This window comes from Balaenoptera physalus (assembly GCF_965194825.1).
Source record: "Balaenoptera physalus genome assembly, chromosome: 3".
Lineage (NCBI taxonomy): Eukaryota > Metazoa > Chordata > Mammalia > Artiodactyla > Balaenopteridae > Balaenoptera > Balaenoptera physalus.
The window spans coordinates 13,440,992-13,456,792 of record NC_138890.1 but is presented as its reverse complement, the minus strand read 5'-3'; the positions used below and the strand labels follow the sequence as shown (position 1 = coordinate 13,456,792).

At 57.5% G+C, this 15,801-nt stretch overlaps 2 protein-coding genes across 3 annotated transcripts in view; one reads left to right on the top strand and one right to left on the bottom strand.

Annotated features, from left to right (window-relative positions):
* Positions 1-168: 168 nt before the first annotated feature.
* Positions 169-1,990, top strand: GDF1 (growth differentiation factor 1; the record flags this gene model as incomplete). The annotated part of the gene is made up of 2 exons (XM_082455481.1): positions 169-493; positions 1,155-1,990. The coding sequence occupies 2 exons, from the start codon at positions 169-171 to the stop codon at positions 1,940-1,942; spliced, it is 1,113 nt and encodes a 370-aa protein (XP_082311607.1). The 3' UTR covers positions 1,943-1,990.
* Positions 1,991-2,333: 343 nt separating this feature from the next.
* The window catches only part of UPF1 (UPF1 RNA helicase and ATPase), a 35,194-nt gene continuing 21,726 nt past the window's right edge, over positions 2,334-15,801 (bottom strand). For both annotated transcript variants that reach the window (XM_082455447.1, XM_082455448.1), the window contains exons 12-24: positions 15,367-15,531; positions 15,157-15,271; positions 14,401-14,544; positions 13,792-14,005; positions 10,266-10,383; positions 9,707-9,863; positions 9,349-9,491; positions 8,035-8,209; positions 7,393-7,474; positions 5,692-5,853; positions 5,340-5,557; positions 4,873-4,995; positions 2,334-4,175 (exon numbers count right to left, since the gene is read on the bottom strand). In XM_082455447.1, coding sequence (XP_082311573.1) covers positions 4,876-4,995; positions 5,340-5,557; positions 5,692-5,853; positions 7,393-7,474; positions 8,035-8,209; positions 9,349-9,491; positions 9,707-9,863; positions 10,266-10,383; positions 13,792-14,005; positions 14,401-14,544; positions 15,157-15,271; positions 15,367-15,531 — 1,813 coding nt within the window. In that variant the 3' untranslated portion in view covers positions 2,334-4,175; positions 4,873-4,875. The remainder of the gene's footprint in view (positions 4,176-4,872; positions 4,996-5,339; positions 5,558-5,691; positions 5,854-7,392; positions 7,475-8,034; positions 8,210-9,348; positions 9,492-9,706; positions 9,864-10,265; positions 10,384-13,791; positions 14,006-14,400; positions 14,545-15,156; positions 15,272-15,366; positions 15,532-15,801) is intronic.

The window sequence follows — 15,801 nt, the reverse complement described above, 5'->3', positions numbered from 1 at the left end:
GACCCCGCCCCCGTGATTGGTCCCTATTCGACTTCAGGATCGCGGCCACGCCCCCCGAGACCCTGACCTGGCCCAGGTCTCTCCAGGGACCCCGGTCCCGCCCCCAGCCCGCAGGTCCCGGAGCCCAGCAGCCCCTGAGCACTCGCCCGGCCGCCGCCTGTGACGAAGATGCCACCGCTGTGCCGGCGTCCGGGCCGCCGCGTCCTTCTTCTCCTACTGGCCATGCTGCTGCCCTCGTCACCCCCGGCCCGCGCCCCCGCGCCCCCGGGCCCCGCCGCCGCCCTACTCCAGGCTCTTGGGTTTCCCGACGTGCCCCGGGGCGCCCCCAAGTCCCGGCCCGTACCCCCTGTCATGTGGCGCCTGTTCCGCCGCCGGGACCACCAGGAGGCCAGGGCGGGCCCTCGGAGGACGCCCCTGGGGGCTACCCTGCGGCCGTGCCACGTGGAGGAGCTGGGGGTCGCCGGAAACATCGTGCGCCACGTCCCGGACCGCGGTGAGTGGGGTCTGCGCTGGGGGCGTGGGTCTGGGAGGCCGATACCCCGCTGGGCGCCCCGAGCCCGCCACGAGCCTCCAGCGGCGCGTGAGGAAGGCCGGAGAGCCCTGAGGGTCCCCACCCGCCCCGTCCAGCCCGCAAGCAACCTGGGCCTCTGAACTCCCTCAGCTCCTCCGCGTGGACACCTGCCGGGACAGGGGATGGGGTGGGGGAGTGGTCCGAAGGCCAGGCTCCCTTGCACCGAGCAGGGCCCCTTGCTTGCAGCTGAAGCCCTGCCCCCACTCCATCCCACCCCCTCTGCCGCTTCACACCACTTGATGCCTTCCTGAAGATGCCACCCGCCCTAGCATCGCTTCCCCACTGGCCCCATGCGTTCGCTCATTCCACCCCCCCCCCACCTCCCCACCCCCGCCTATGTCCCCAACGGCGGGCTGGCCGCCCTACACTGGTCGGGGCCTCTTCCTTGCAAGTGATGCCCTGCCCCCACTCCATCTCCCTCACCCACCGCGCTTCACACCATTTGACGCCTTCTAACAGATGGTGCGCCCCCCAGCTCCGGTCGCTCACCTTCCCCCGCTGTCCCCAACCGAGACCCCTTCGCGGGCCGGTCGGCACCGAGTGTGGACCCAGCGCCAGCCGAGCCCTCTCCCTTCCTCCCCAGGCGCAGCCGCCCGGCCCCCGGAGCTCCCCTCAGCTGCGGGACAGTGCCCTGAGTGGACCGTCGTCTTCGACCTGTCGGCCGTGGAGCCAGCTGAGCGCCCGAGCCAGGCCCGCCTGGAGCTGCGCTTCGCGGCTGCAGAGGCTACGGCGGGGACGGCGGGCGGCTGGGAGCTGAGCGTGGCGCCGGCGGGCGCGGGCCCCGGGCAGGTGGTACTCCGCCAGGCGGTGCCCGCCCTGGGAATGCCGGTGCGCGCTGAGCTGCTGGGCGCCGCCTGGGCCCGCAACGCCTCGGCGCCGCGCAGCCTCCGCCTGACGCTGGCGCTGCGTTCCCGGGCCCCCGCCGCCTGCGCGAGCCTGGCCGAGGCCTCGCTGCTGCTGGTGACCCTCGACCCGCGCCTGTGCCACCCCCTGGCCCGGCCGCGGCGCGAGGCCGAGGCCGCAGTGGGCGGTGGCCCCGAGGGCGCGTGTCGCGCGCGGCGGCTCTACGTGAGCTTCCGCGAGGTGGGCTGGCACCGCTGGGTCATCGCGCCACGCGGCTTCCTGGCCAACTACTGCCAGGGCAAGTGCGGGCTGCCCGCCGCGCTGTCCGAACCCGGAGGGACGCCCGCGCTCAACCACGCGGTGCTGCGCGCGCTCATGCACGCGGCCGCCCCTAGCGCCGCCGCCGGCCTGCCCTGCTGCGTGCCCGCGCGCCTGTCGCCCATCTCCGTGCTCTTCTTCGACAACAGCGACAACGTGGTACTGCGGCACTACGAAGACATGGTGGTGGATGAGTGCGGCTGCCGCTGACCGGGGGCTGGCGGGAGGGGGCAACAATAAACACTGCGTGGTCCGCTCTGCTGTCTTCTCGGGTCTTGTCACCTGGGAGTGGGGAGGGAAGCAGCTATGTCCATCACCATCAACCACCAGGATGGTGGGTGGGGGGTCCTACAGTGACGGCGCCAGCCCAGCCTTCCCAGAACCCATCTCTAGGGTGCCCAACATCTAATGTACACGGGCCCCAGGAACTGACCCTGCATAGGCCCATCTTCCCCCATTCCGGTCCCTGCTGCACAGGTTTGGCTCGTCTCAGCTTTGCTGTTGAGGTGGCTCCGAATCCCCCACCCCCAACCAGGCAGAACCCCAAACCAAGTGCTCTGCCACCCCCTGTAGTTATCCAGCCCCAGTGTGAATGCAGAGCTGTTTATTAAGATTTTATTGGTGACAAAAGAAGTTAAAACAAATTGACCGAAAATCAAAAAGTTACATTGCCTTGGTACAGATGCTTCTTGATTTGGGGGACTCATAGCAACTGTTGCTAAGGTGGAGAAAAAAGCAAACAGCACAAAGCAGAGGCAAAGCATTCCAAGGAACAGAACAGGGCGGGTGGGTGTCACCCATGGGGACAGTGCACAAGGGGTCATAGCAAAAACCTATCCAAACTCTATGCAGCTACCAAAAGAAGTGGGAACCGAAAGCACTACAGCAATGATAATAAATAAGAGGCCTTGCCAGAAGGAAGGTGGCCTGTGTGTCCCCCATCTCTCCCATGTACCAGCTGGAATCTGGAGGCTTTGGGATAAGGCACATGGGGAGGGGGATGCTGGGGGTCAGGGTCATCAGGGCCTGGATAGGCAGGGTTAGGGTTAGACAGTCCCCAACTAGGTCCCGCCAGGGAGGCTAATCCGCATCACAGTGTGCGAAGAGCTGGGGGTGACTCCACCAGCAACAATAACTGCAAGTTGCAACCCAGACCCAGGCAGAGGCCCCCTTGTACCACGTGATGTGACAACTCCTTCAAGCCCTTCGGCACAGAACCAACTTATTTCAGAAACGTATTCCCTTTCCCCGCCAAAGTTAAAACGACCCCACCTCATCAAAACTGTGCCCGCAGGTAGAAGGGCTCCAAACTAGTCAGGTAGGGTGGGAAACAAGAGGGGATGGGGCATTCAGTGAGCCTAACTGGCCACAGGGACGGTGGGAGTCTCCCTGGGGACGGGGACAGATCCTCCTGGCTGGTGCTTTCCACCAAATCCTCAGGAAGGACCCTGGGGAAGGAGCCACTGGCCAGGGAACAGCCACCTTCCTGCCCTCTGGCCTCACGGCCAGTCCTGCCGAGGCCCCTCCTGCGGGGCCGAGTCCACGGCACACGGGAAGCGCTTTGCTTCTCGGAGTCCAGCAGAGACCACGGAGTTGCCTGCCCGGCCCGGGACCGTGCTCCCTCACCGCCCTGACGTACAGGGAGAAGCTGCTGGAAGCTAAAACTGAAAAAAAAAAAAATCCTCCTCCCGTCACAGGTGTTGATCCTAATCTTGAGTTGTTTTGGCATGTTTAAACTTCGTTTCTGGAAGCTTCTCGCATCTCCCAGGTCCACCACTAAGATTTGAGAGACAAATTCAGGAAAGTATATTTTTCAGTACTCCTTTGAAAGAATCTTTAAAAAACAAACAGAAAAACACAAACCACCGTATTTTCTTTAAATGAAAACCCTCCTAGAACACAGGCAGCGTGAGCGCGGCGATATCAGAGCCGGCGTGGACAGAACCCACACTCTGAGGGGCTCTCCCGGCACGGCCGCCACCGCAAGGAGCCTGCTCGGCACAGAAACGCGTAGTTTTTCCGGCTAAAACGTAGTCCCCTTTCAATAAAAGAGAAAAAGAAAGAAAAGAACAGAGGAAAGGGCTACTCTGAGATGAGGGTCTTCCTCCCTCCGCCCTGGTCGCAGACCCAGGTGTGGACGCAGCGGGCGAGCGCTGGGCTCCTCGGCGAGCGGGGCTGGCGGGGCTCGCTGGCGGGCGGTCCTCGGTGGCCGCCCCACCTCCCGCTCTCCCTTCTCCGTCTCCTCGCCGCCACGTGCCAGCAGTGGGCGCTCGCTCTGTCTCGGGCTCCTCTCTCCCTCGGGTACTCCTCTCCCTCTCCTGTTGCTCACAGTGGTGCTTCAGTTTTAGCAGTGGAAAACAGGTATCCATTTATTTTTATTTTTTATTACCCAGAATAAGATGCTGATGGACTAAGCCACGTAGCTTAGCTCTTCCGCTGCCACCTGTTGGGGAGGGAGGGAGGGCAAGAGGCTTCAGAGAAAGTGGGAGCCGGGGCAGCTCCCGGGCCAGGCCCAGAAGGCACGGATGGGGCTTTCTCCCCGACTCCACTTGGCACCCGCGTCCTCATGTGTTAAACGTGACCTCAGAGGCCGGCCGGGTACCCAGACCAATGACTTCCCACCCGGAGAGAAGGCAGCCGAGAGTTAAGGCTGCTGAGCCTGTGTTGTTCAACAGCGGTGCACCCCTTCTCCCAGCATTACTGCATCCCACTTTCCCTGCACACAGTCAGGAAGGGGCAGAGGGGCAAGCCCCAGGCCTATGCTTGCCCTGCTCGGCCTCGTTACAGATGGAGAACCATGAGGCAGGGCCCTCACGGGCACCTAGAAGCACCCCCAGAGGCACCCGTGCACCTAGGAGCTGGGGCCCTCGCCAAACTCGTGACCTGCCTCGTCAGGGTGAGGGGTGCGTCCACTTCCTGGCTGCCCACCAGGAGCAGCTCTAAGACTCTCTCTGGAGAGGACCGTGGCACAGACGGTGTGCATGAAGTTCACATCCCCCAGACACTAAGCAGAGGTGCAGGGACCCAGAGTGACAGGTGACAGGACGCGCTGGCCACTCGAGGACTTGAGACTCCCACATTTCCCACATTTTCCTACAAGTCCAGATCCCAGCGAAGACCTCCTCCAGAGGCCAGCTTGCCTTCTAATACTGGGACAGCCCCGTCACTCCGCCGTGCTGGTACGCCCGCTCCCCCTGGTACGTGGAGTCTTGCGACAGCGCCACATCAATCTGTGACTTAAACTCATCTCCAAGGTAACTGTCCTGGAAGACAAGGTTGGAGAGATGAGCACCCAGTCGAAGGATGCGCACTCACCGTCCCAGCCTTGAGAACCTGCTCTGTGTCCAGCCCATCACCAGCCGCAGGGAATAATCTGGAAACTTATCCTCAAGCCTAAGTGGCAGGAAACCCACACTGGTTACCTCACCATTGGAGATACGCTACCCAGGACAGTATTGTGGATGGAATGTTCTAGCCCTACAGTCCCCCTGCTAAGGTCTTTAGGGGTGAGTGTCATGGGGTCTGCATGTGTGAAGAGGGCTCCCTGGGCTGGTCTGACTTTTCTGTGGGTGGGAGATGTCTCAAGTTAAAGTGGCAGAGGGCTCACCTGGGACAGCTCAGGCTGGGAGAGGCCGGGCTGGCTCATCTGGGAGGGCTGGCTCATGGAGATGTAGCCCTGGGTCAGCGCGCCCTGTGAGAAGGGCTGTGACGCCACATCCTGGCTGGCCTGGCTATTGGGGAGATTCGTCTGGCTGGGCCCAGGAAGCCCAAAGCGGTTCTTCTGGCGTCCCCCACGACCAGTCTTGCCTTTTGGGGTGCCCCGGCCTGAAAGACAGCCATCCAGGGTTCCTTGAAGGAGGTTCTGAGCCTCACAGACAAGCACTCCTGCTCAAAGCCTGGATGTGAACAAACTCCAAGGCCAAACTGCTTTTCCCCATGGGATGCCACTCGGTGCTCACCTGCGGCTGGCCCGTTAGCTTGTCCAAAATACCCCGGTGGCGGCATGGGCGGCATGACCAGGTTGAAGGGGATGGGAATGTTCATGGCAGCCACGTGGCTGGGGCCAGCACTGATCATGCCAATCTGGTCGTGGGTCTGGAAGTACATGTTCGAGGGCCGGCCTACAAGACACAAGGTGAACGGCAGGTATCACACTGCATCCAGATGAGTCTGGTGCCTGACCACAGCTGAAGTGCGTTTGGTCCTGTCACTGCTTTGTCTGCGCCAGCGTTTCTTGGTGCGTCCCTAACAGCAAAGTCACCTGATGCAGAATCTCACAACTCAACCCCCTCCCCCTCCCTGCGCCCAACAGCCTCCTTGAGGCTGGCGCCTGGGAAGGCACCTTTTCTCCCAGGGGATTCTGAGAATCACTGGCCCATGGGGATCTGAAAAACTGAAACCGCTCTGCATTTCTAATTTCTTAAAAAAGCCCCTTTTATGGCAAATGCTATATTCATATTACATGCTACCACTGCCACCTTGCCACCCCCCAGTCAAAAGAAAAAGCCCAAGCTTGATAGACCAGCAGATCTCACTGAAAGCAAAAGCCCCTAGGGCAACCTTGGGTGTAGCCAGACCCACGGTGGCATCAGGGATGAAGTTTGGACCCAGGAAACCCCCAGCCACACGGGGACTCGTCAGATATGGCGATAAGAGATCTGTTGTTCTTCAAGAACACAATCCCTGGGACTTCCCTGGTGGTACAGTGGTTAAGACTCTGCGCTCCCAGCGCAGGGGGCCTGGGTTTGATCCCAGGTCAGGGAATTAGATCCCACATGCATGCTGCAACTAAGAGCTCGCATGCTGCAACTAAGGAGCCCACGTGCTGCAACTAAGGAGCCCGCTTGCCGCAACCAAGACCCAGAGCAACCAAATAAAAGTAAATAAATAAATATTTAAACAGACAAAAACAAACAAAAAAACACAATCCCCTGTCTGAGCCCAGGGACAGGGAGAACACTGGGGCAGGGAAAGGGGCCTTGCCAATTTAATGTGGAAAAGGAGCAGCTGGGGTGCGCCTGCCCTCAGGGTGAATGGCAAGCACATGAGAGGTTTAAGGTCAATGTGAAACTCGGGCAGGTGGCACAGAGTCATGGGTGAGGCAGTCACCCTCCATGGGGGCTGGTGCAGGGAAGGGTCCCAGGAGGCAGGGATCTGGGGGATGAATGAATGGGAACCGTCTATAGACTGGCTCAGGCAAGAGGAGTCGTCCCAGGCAGCAGGATAAGGCTCAGCCTCAGTACATACAGAAGCCTCACACAGGAAAAGAGGGCACACGCAACCCTGAGGTCTGACAGATGGAGCTGAAGCTTGGGGAAGCTGCGAAACCTGAAATGAGGCGGTGGGTGTGACACCCCCACTGAGAAGGCGAGCGAAGGGCAGGCAGGGTGGGGTGCGAGCACAGGGGCAAACTGGCTGAGCTGCGGTATTTGTTGAGAAACCGCTGTCCATTGAGCTATATTACTTTAAAAACATGTTTTTTAGAAATGGCCAAAGACCAGTTATTTGACTTCTGACAAGGGAAGCTGAGAAAACTCTGTCAGGCAGGCTTCTGTGGACCAAGGCTTGGGAGGCCACCCCAGGAGTAACAGGGCTGGAAGCTGTGGGCGTGGGAACGGTCAACAACTGTGGGGCCGGGCCGGTCCCCTGCAGAGACTCACCCTGGCTGCTCCGGTCATAGACCGATCCTGGGATGATGGCCTCCCGGGCATCATACATGGCAGTTGTCATGAAGCGGGCTCCCTGCAAAGGGTTTAGATAAGTGAGGAATTTATCATGTTGACACAAGGAAGAACTTCCAAAGATCTGGTGGCCTGGGAGGTGGCCAGGCTGCACCGAGGACTACCCCGAGGCTTGCCGGCTTTGGGCCTTGTGTGCTTTGGGCCTTGCCTGCCCCTCCTCGTCTGACCTGGCCTTTGTTGCCAAACATTTCCGTCTCTGGGCTTCAGCTCAAGCAGCATCCACTCCTTAGGCCCCCAGAGCACCTTGGGTTTGCCAAGTTCCCTAACTGCTTGGGTCTGACCCCTAGGTGCCACCCGTGACGTAGCATCCCATGAGGTCCAAGGCCAGAAAGGCCTCAGAACAGTGGGGAGACCTGGCGTGGGGGGCTCCGTGGGGACAGACCTGCACGCATGGCTCCTGTTCACACACTGACACTCTCGGCGCACCCTCAGCTCGCACTCGTCACGAGTCACACCTGCCATTGCTCACTGCCACGTGCCCAGAACACCAGCTTGGGGAGGACAGGGTTCCCAGCAGTCTCTTCCACCCACCCCCGCCCCCTGCCCGCGGCCGGCACTCACCGGGTTGATGGTGTTGACCAGCTTCCTGGGCTTGCTGAACTGCATGAGGCTCTCCCGCAGGTTGTTCAGCGGCCCCTCCACCAGCACCTTCTGCTCCTTGTAGTAGTTCAGCAGGTGGTTCCAGAGCGGCTGCTTGGACAGGGCCTTCGGGTTGCCCACGATAATGACCCCATATCTGCAAGACGTGTGCACAGAGCGCCGTGCTCAGGGCTGCAGTGAGCAGAGCACTACGCAGATCGGTCCAAGGCAAGAGCAAACAAACTCGAAACCCAAGTCCAGAGTAAAAGGTGCCCAGGCAGCTCTCCTGGCACCCCGCCCACCACGCACCCCTCCTCTTGCCACACAGGAGCCTTGGGGGCCACCCTCGACCTCCCTGCCCAGACGCCTGCCCTGCCTGTGCCAGTGCCCGCCGTGAATGCTGGGGACAGGTGGGTAACTGCGAGCTGAGGTGACTTTCACTGGAGCCCACCCTGTAAGCTGCCGAGCCTACACTCGGGTTTATTTGAGGGCACATTTCTGTGGAGCCCAGATGTCAAAACACCTCTGCGGGCCGATGAGCTCAGAGATGAGTCTCCTTGTTTGCAACCATGAGTTAGCCTCCTGGGCACTATGTCATAAGTGGCCCAGGCAGGCTCCACAGCGGCTTCGGGACCCCTGATGGGCCGGGCATGTAACTCGAGGCCCAAGCTGAGCTGCTCATGGATGCTCACACTCATCAAGCTGTGTTGGGACCACCCCCACCCCCGCCAACGCTGGCCACCAAACAAATGGGGTAACAAACGAAAACCAAGGTGCCCTCAGTGGGGAAGGAACCAACATGCGAACGTGAGCCCAGCTTGGGGCTGGCACGATGGTGGCTGTTGTCTGGTGCCACGTGGGGTTAACACAGGGTCCACCTTGCCCTCTGGGTCCCTCACCATTTCAGAAAAGTTATATTCCAGAACTGAACAAGGCAAATAGGACTAAAACATTAGACTCATAGATTAAACAACTTAACAGGGACACTCCGCTGTTGGGATGGAATTTTCCTCGAGACTGAGGCCGTAGAAAGCCACCAGAACACAGAAACAAAGACAACTCATGAGTGAGACGTTCTTTCCGAATTGCTGCTGGGAGCCCTCTGACCACTAGCACTGGCGAAGCCCCTCTACCATGCCCTGTGCCGCAGCCCAGGGCACAGCTGGGGTAGGAGAATTAATAGGAAGAGAACCAGGCATTGAGCAGCCTCTTGGGCCAACACCTCCCAGCGCCTCAGAAGGACTCCTATGCAAGAGGAGCCACCAGCAAGGCCCAACAGGACTCAGTCCTCCGTACCGTGCTCTGGTCAAGGCCACATTAAGCCTTCTGGGGTCGTTTAAAAATCCGATGCCTTGGTGCTCATTCGCCCGCACACAGGAGAGGATGATGAAGTCCTTCTCGCGGCCCTGGAACGCATCCACGCTGGCGATCTCCACCTCCTGCAGGGGCAATGGTCACGGTCAGCCAATAGGCTTCCTTCAAGGACCCCTCAGCCTCGTGTTAAGATGCACCATCAAATCCCAGCGATGAGCCTGGGACCTGAAGCCTGCAGAGCCCCTAGGTGCTGGCCACCGGCTCACTGCGCCTCTGCTACAAGGTGGTCAAAGGTCAGTGCCTGGGGTAGGAGCCAGCAGACCGGACTGGGCGCGCGCACCTGGTAGAGCTTGGTGTGCAGGGAGCCACTGAACTGCATGTACTGCACCAGGTAGGAGCGCTGGCCCTCGTAGGGCGTGATGATGCCGATCTGATCTGGCTTGGCGCCCGCCTTCAGCAGCTTCGTGGTGATCTTCTCCACATTTGCAGCCTCCGTCCTAAGAAAATCAGGTTTTCACTTCCCAGGCTCCATCTCTGGGCTCCTGAGACCCCCCACCAAGGCTGGAGGCTGTGGGAGGCTCAGGGGCAGTTCCGCCTCCAGCATAACGCTGTGAAGGCCCTGCCCAGTGCGGCCACGGCTGGGCTGCCCATCTTTTACCAAGGGAGTCATGAGGGATAGAAAGGCTCACACGTGGACTTATGAAGGATCTGCTCAACATAAAAACATATGCTGAAAAGATGAGCTTGGAAATAGGCTGTTGGTTTAAGTGTCTGAACAGAATAAGGATGAGGGGGACAAGGAAAAGTTTCACCACCGCATTAAACAAAACCACAGGTTAGCAGTCACTGGACAAGCCATCACTGAAGCCAGGAGACGCAACAGATGAGTCTCTGCTTACCTGTTTAGGTAGGAGGTGCCTGAGCTGGCAATCTCCTCTTGGCCCTGGGTCACATAGAAGAACATCGGTTTATCCGGTTGGGGCCACTGGAAGTCAAACCCCTTCTTCACACGATCCGCTGTCATCGTAGAGGAGAAAAAAAGAGAATATCTTATCAGAGAAGAAAGTGTAGGCAGTCTGGACTGAGCTAAGGTGGAGAGCTGAGTGGAGGCCATGCCATCCTGGGCAGGCACACGGCAGGGCAGGAAACCGCAGGCTCCAGGCAAAAGACCCAGGTCTGCGGGCCCGGGGCAGGCCACCGAGTACGTCCTCTGACCGAAACTCCCAGGAACACCTGGCACCGTGTCTGGGACGAAGCCGGCTCACTGGCTGAACAGATCTCACTGGTTAGTGCTTTCTGCAGTCTGTTTAAGAAACCTGTGTCTGCCCCAGGGTAACGAAGATATTCAATTTCCTTCCAGAAGCTTTATGATGTACCTTAAGGGACTCATATGCCCCTACAACTGGCTTTTAAGAATGACACTGTTGGGACTTCCCTGGTGGTCCAGTGGTTAAGACTCCGCACTTCCACAATGCAGGGGGTGCAGGTTTGATCCCTGGTTGGGGAACTAAGATCCCACATGCCGCGTGGTGCGGTAAAAAAAAAAAAAAAGAATTACACTGTTGAGCTGACCCTATCTTGTCACACACCAGGGCTTGTCGACAGATAGGTCTGCCTCTGGACTCTATCCTGGGCACTGTGCCCAGTGTCTCTGCGACTACAGCTTTACAGTAACTCCTGACATCTTCTAGTACGAGCTGCCACCTTTGTCAGGCTCTTCACGTTCGTCTTGGGTGCTTGGTCCTTACAATTTTAAAAAATCAGCTTGTCAAATCACACATCCCACCCACACCTTTGGGAATTCTTTTTTTTTAATTTTTTTATTTATTATTTATTTATTATTTTTATTTTTGGCTGTGTTGGGTCTTCGTTTCTGTGTGAGGGCTTTCTCCAGTTGCGGCGAGTGGGGGCCACTCTTCATCGCGGTGCGTGGGCCTCTCACTATCGCGGCCTCTCTTGTTGCGGAGCAGAGGCTCCAGACGCTCAGGCTCAGCAGTTGTGGCTCACGGGCCCAGTTGCTCCGCGGCATGTGGGATCTTCCCAGACCAGGGCTCGAACCTGTGTCCCCCGCATTGGCAGGCAGACTCTCAACCACTGCGCCACCAGGGAAGCCCACCTTTGGGAATTCTGACTGGAGTTGTACCTAATCAGATTAGTGTTAAGAAAACTGGTATTTCTGCATGAAAATAGCCTAACACTGATGAAGGAAGCTTGACCCATGAGAACACATTGTATGATCCCTTTTATGTCAAGCTGAAAATGAGGCAAAGCCTCAACCTTTCAAGCAAGGGCAGTGGCTGGCAAGCTTGGTGACCCACTCGCTGCTGGCAAATGTTTAACCACCTGCTGGGGGTAAGGCGAGGGCTAATCTACAATGCTGGGCAATATCTGTGGTGTAAACACTCCCGCCACCACTGATGTCAGGCTACCCTGAGTCCGTGGGTCTGGGCGGGCACCCGCACTGCCCTGGACAGGGGTCACTTCAAGGCTGCAAGGAGCTGGTCAGGTTGTGCTTTTAGATGCAGGTGCTAGTTACACAGGTGTGTTCACTTAGAGAAAACGCATTAAGCTGAACACTTAGGATCTGGGCACTTTTTTACACTTCAGTAGAGAGTTTAAAAAAATATACTCATGGGGTGCTATGTCCTGGGCACTGATGGTTCAGCAGTGAACCACCACCACCAACCCCTGCCCTATGGAGCTGACGCCATGGAGGAAGGTGGAGCAAGGTGGGCGAGGGTGTGAATCAGGGTTACGCGGTGGCTTTCCCAACAAGTGTCAACCGCGTCAGAGAATCACAAACAAGCTTCTCATGTCCTGGCCTTTTCTAGCCCCACCACCCAACAGACCAGCAGCATTCTAAGTGTCAAGACTGCACTGCACAGCAGCCGTGTGGCCCTGCCCAGGCACGCACACTTTCAGCCTCAGTTTCCTCACCTATAACATGGGCTAAACAAGGCCGATGTGGTAGGCTGTTGGCATTAACGAGATACTAAGTGGTTCCTGAATGAATGCTGCTCTCAGAACCCCTTTACACTCTGAAAAGTTGAGGAGTTCAAACAGCTATTGTTTTTGTGGATTACACCTATTGATATTTATTGTATTTTAAAACCCAGAAATCTAAAATATTTTAAAATTCATTTAAAGATAAACATATTAACTTACAAATTTTTTTAATGAAAAATAACTATTTTCCACTAAAATATATATTTAGTGAATTTTCGCAACTCACTTCACTATCCAGCTTACTCTACTCCTGTTCCCAGTCTCCCATGAGCCCTTGCAGCATGTGAGGATGGTCACAGATGCACGTGGTTGGAAAAGGGAAGCGTGTTTTATGACCTTTCCTACTACTGTGGAATTCTGTCCCTGATTCTACAGGAAAGCTGGACGGGAGGTCACCCTGCAGGGTCAGTGACGATGGCCTTTCTACTCTGCCCTGCACCTGCATGGCTTTTGACCCCCCAGTGACTTGGGAGCACCCTTGCTGGCCATTGGAATGGCAAGTGCCTGCTCACCCCGTCAGGCAGAGCTTCCAAAGGCTGACGCACCTGACATCTGTCACCACCAAAGATCTCATCAGAAAATCCACTCAGCACTGGGAAGACTTGATCAGCTCATGACAGGGGACATGGGTTTTCCAAAATTCTAATTTTGGTGTGAATTCTCAGATTTTATCACTGATGATGAATATTCTCAGTTATTTTCCTTGAAGCCACAGGCTCGCTTTGGTCACTTTTGGGAAAACGCCTGCTAAATACCCCAGTCTATATAACCAGTGTGTGAGTCCTTCCTTCAAGCACCTCACACCCCTGCCAAGTTTCTCAGGAGAACGTCCTCTCCCATCACACACAGAATCACAAGAACGTGCACTCAGGGATTAGTAAACTGAGTACTCTTCGCTTGTGCACCCAGGATGGTGCCTGCCACAGGTGTGCAGTGGTGACGACACACAGCAGCCTGGTCGCACCGCTGACTCATGCTACGGCTTCTGTGCCATTAGCGTGAGTGTCAGCACAGCCAAAAGGCGCACGGTGTCCCAGTGTTACTACAGAAGTAGTCTGGCCTTGGTCGTGCAGAGGTCTTTGAGACCGCCAGGGCCCCGACTTTGAGAACCAGCGATAAGAGGAGGGAGCGGGACGGGCAGTCAGCTCTGCCACCCCATCTTCTGTGTGTTGTGTGTGACGTGCCAATGGTGGGGATTCTCACATAGTGACTCTGAATTTTACGAGGACGCGGGCTCCCCCTTGCCCACACCCCGAGAATGTCCCAGAGTGCACTCCAGAGCGCACGTTCTGTCCCACTGACCACTGCATCTCTCTGAGGCGTCCCCTACCCACAAGCAGTCACCACGTAAGGCCACTTAAGAAGGAAGTGACAGGAGGTATTGTCTCCCCAGGCCCCCCACTCTGGGCCGAGTATTACCTGCAGTGACACCATTCTGAAGAGAGCCCTCATAGAAGATGTTGGATGGGAAGGCACTGAGCGCAGGATGCATCCGATACTGGACCTGGAGGCGGATGGGACGGATGCCCAGCACCACCAGGCGCTCAAAGAGCGACTGGGACAGCCCGGCCTTGGCCGCCTTCTTGCACATCACCACGGGGCCCAGCTGGCAGTGGTCGCCCACGAGGATCAGCTGTGGTGAAAGGCCCACACAGGTAAGAAGCTCAAGCATGGAATAGCCTAGACGCCCACTCAGGGGACTAAGAGGGCCAGGGTCCATACAACCACCCGGTTATGTGAATTCAAGTGGCAAGATATGGACTGGGGGTGGGAAAACTGCCCACCACATACATGAAACACGCAAACTTGCACTCAGAACCCACACAAAGGCACTCTGTGCCAAGTCCACCCTTCGAAGACCCCCTCAAAGGGCCTGCTGTGCATCCCTCTGCGCTCTGCCAGGGCATCAAACAGCACCATAGGACACTTAAAAACAAACCCCCAGCACTAAGAATTACACAGAACTGGAACAGGAGAGAATGCACACCAATTTTCAAACAAGACTATAATGGATGGGCTGTGGCCCACCTGCTTGGCTCCAAGGACCACAGGGACCATGCACTCTGGCTCGGTGGCCTGGGTGCTCTCGTCGATTAAAATGGATCGGAACTGCATCTTGGCGAGCCTCGGATCCCCGGCGCCCACACACGTGCAGCAGATGACATCTGCATTCTGGGGAAGAGAGTGCACCAGGCATCAGGGCACCTGCACAGTCAATGTTCCCAGATCCCAAAAGCAGGCAGGACGGGGCACACACACCGTTCCGGTCCACGCCCTTCTCCGCAACTATGGAAATAAATGGTCCCTCCCTGACAACATCTGTCCAGGGTGCAATGACCCTAACTTTTGAGATCCTAAGTGGTTGGGCTTCATGCCTAAGAAAGAGCTTGGTGCCTTGAGACAGCCTCTGAGGGGCAGCGCTAAGCCAGGGACACCATGCTCAGGCTGAGATCCACTTTCGGTTGGTTCATCAGCAAAGAGCAGGAGACGGCGCTCCAGACCTGCCCCCTGCCCCACCCCGGGTACGGACCAGGTTCCCAAGATCCCAGCAGCAGGGAGGCTGGCGGGGAGTGGAATCTACCTCAACAAGATGTCTCTGTGTGATCTCAGAGAAAGCATATGGAGGAGGGTATCAGAGTTCTCTCCTCAAATGCAAAACAACAAACTAACTAAAGGTGCCATCGTGGACTTAACGTATCCAAACAGGTCCTTTGGCCCAAGTGAACAAGACAAACGCCCAAAGGCCCAGGCCAGTTCCCCCGGCAGCAGGGCGGGTGAGTTCACCATGAGCAGCTCTCTCTCGGCAGTGCGCTTCAGGGCCCGGTACCGCTTTTCGTCCGCAGACGACAGCTCGCCGGTCTCATCCTTCAGCTGCTGCAGCTTCTGGAGCTCCGGCATGCTGCAGACACAGGGGCGCGTGAGAGGGAGGCGTGTGCCGCCAGGGCCTGCCCAGGGGAGACACGCCTCGCTTACGGCCGGCTACCCGACACCCACCTGTCCATGTTCCTGATCTGGTTGTGCAGGGCCAAGAACGACACCGGGGAGTCGATGGCCTCTCGGCTCTTGGCACAGAGCCGCACGACTTTCAGCCCAGTCTGGTGGATCTTCTCAGTCAGCTGATCCACGGCTATGTTGCTTGGAGCACAGACAAGCACGGGCCTTCAACACAGTGTGAGCAAACGTCAGTGCTCGCCCAGAGAAAGTCTAATTAGCCAAGACTGTTGTTTTGAATCATAGGCAGTGGAGCTAGCTCAAGCTCTAAGACTAAAGCCAGGAGTGACACGATGCTGAAGGAGCTAAGAGCCAGATGGTCTGGAGCTTCCTGATCTTCACGCCACTCATGCAACCCACTGCTAACACCCGAGTCCAACATCCTCACCTCCTGTTTGCACTGTAAAGACTTTCAAAGCTCCAAGGTGCACGCAGGCA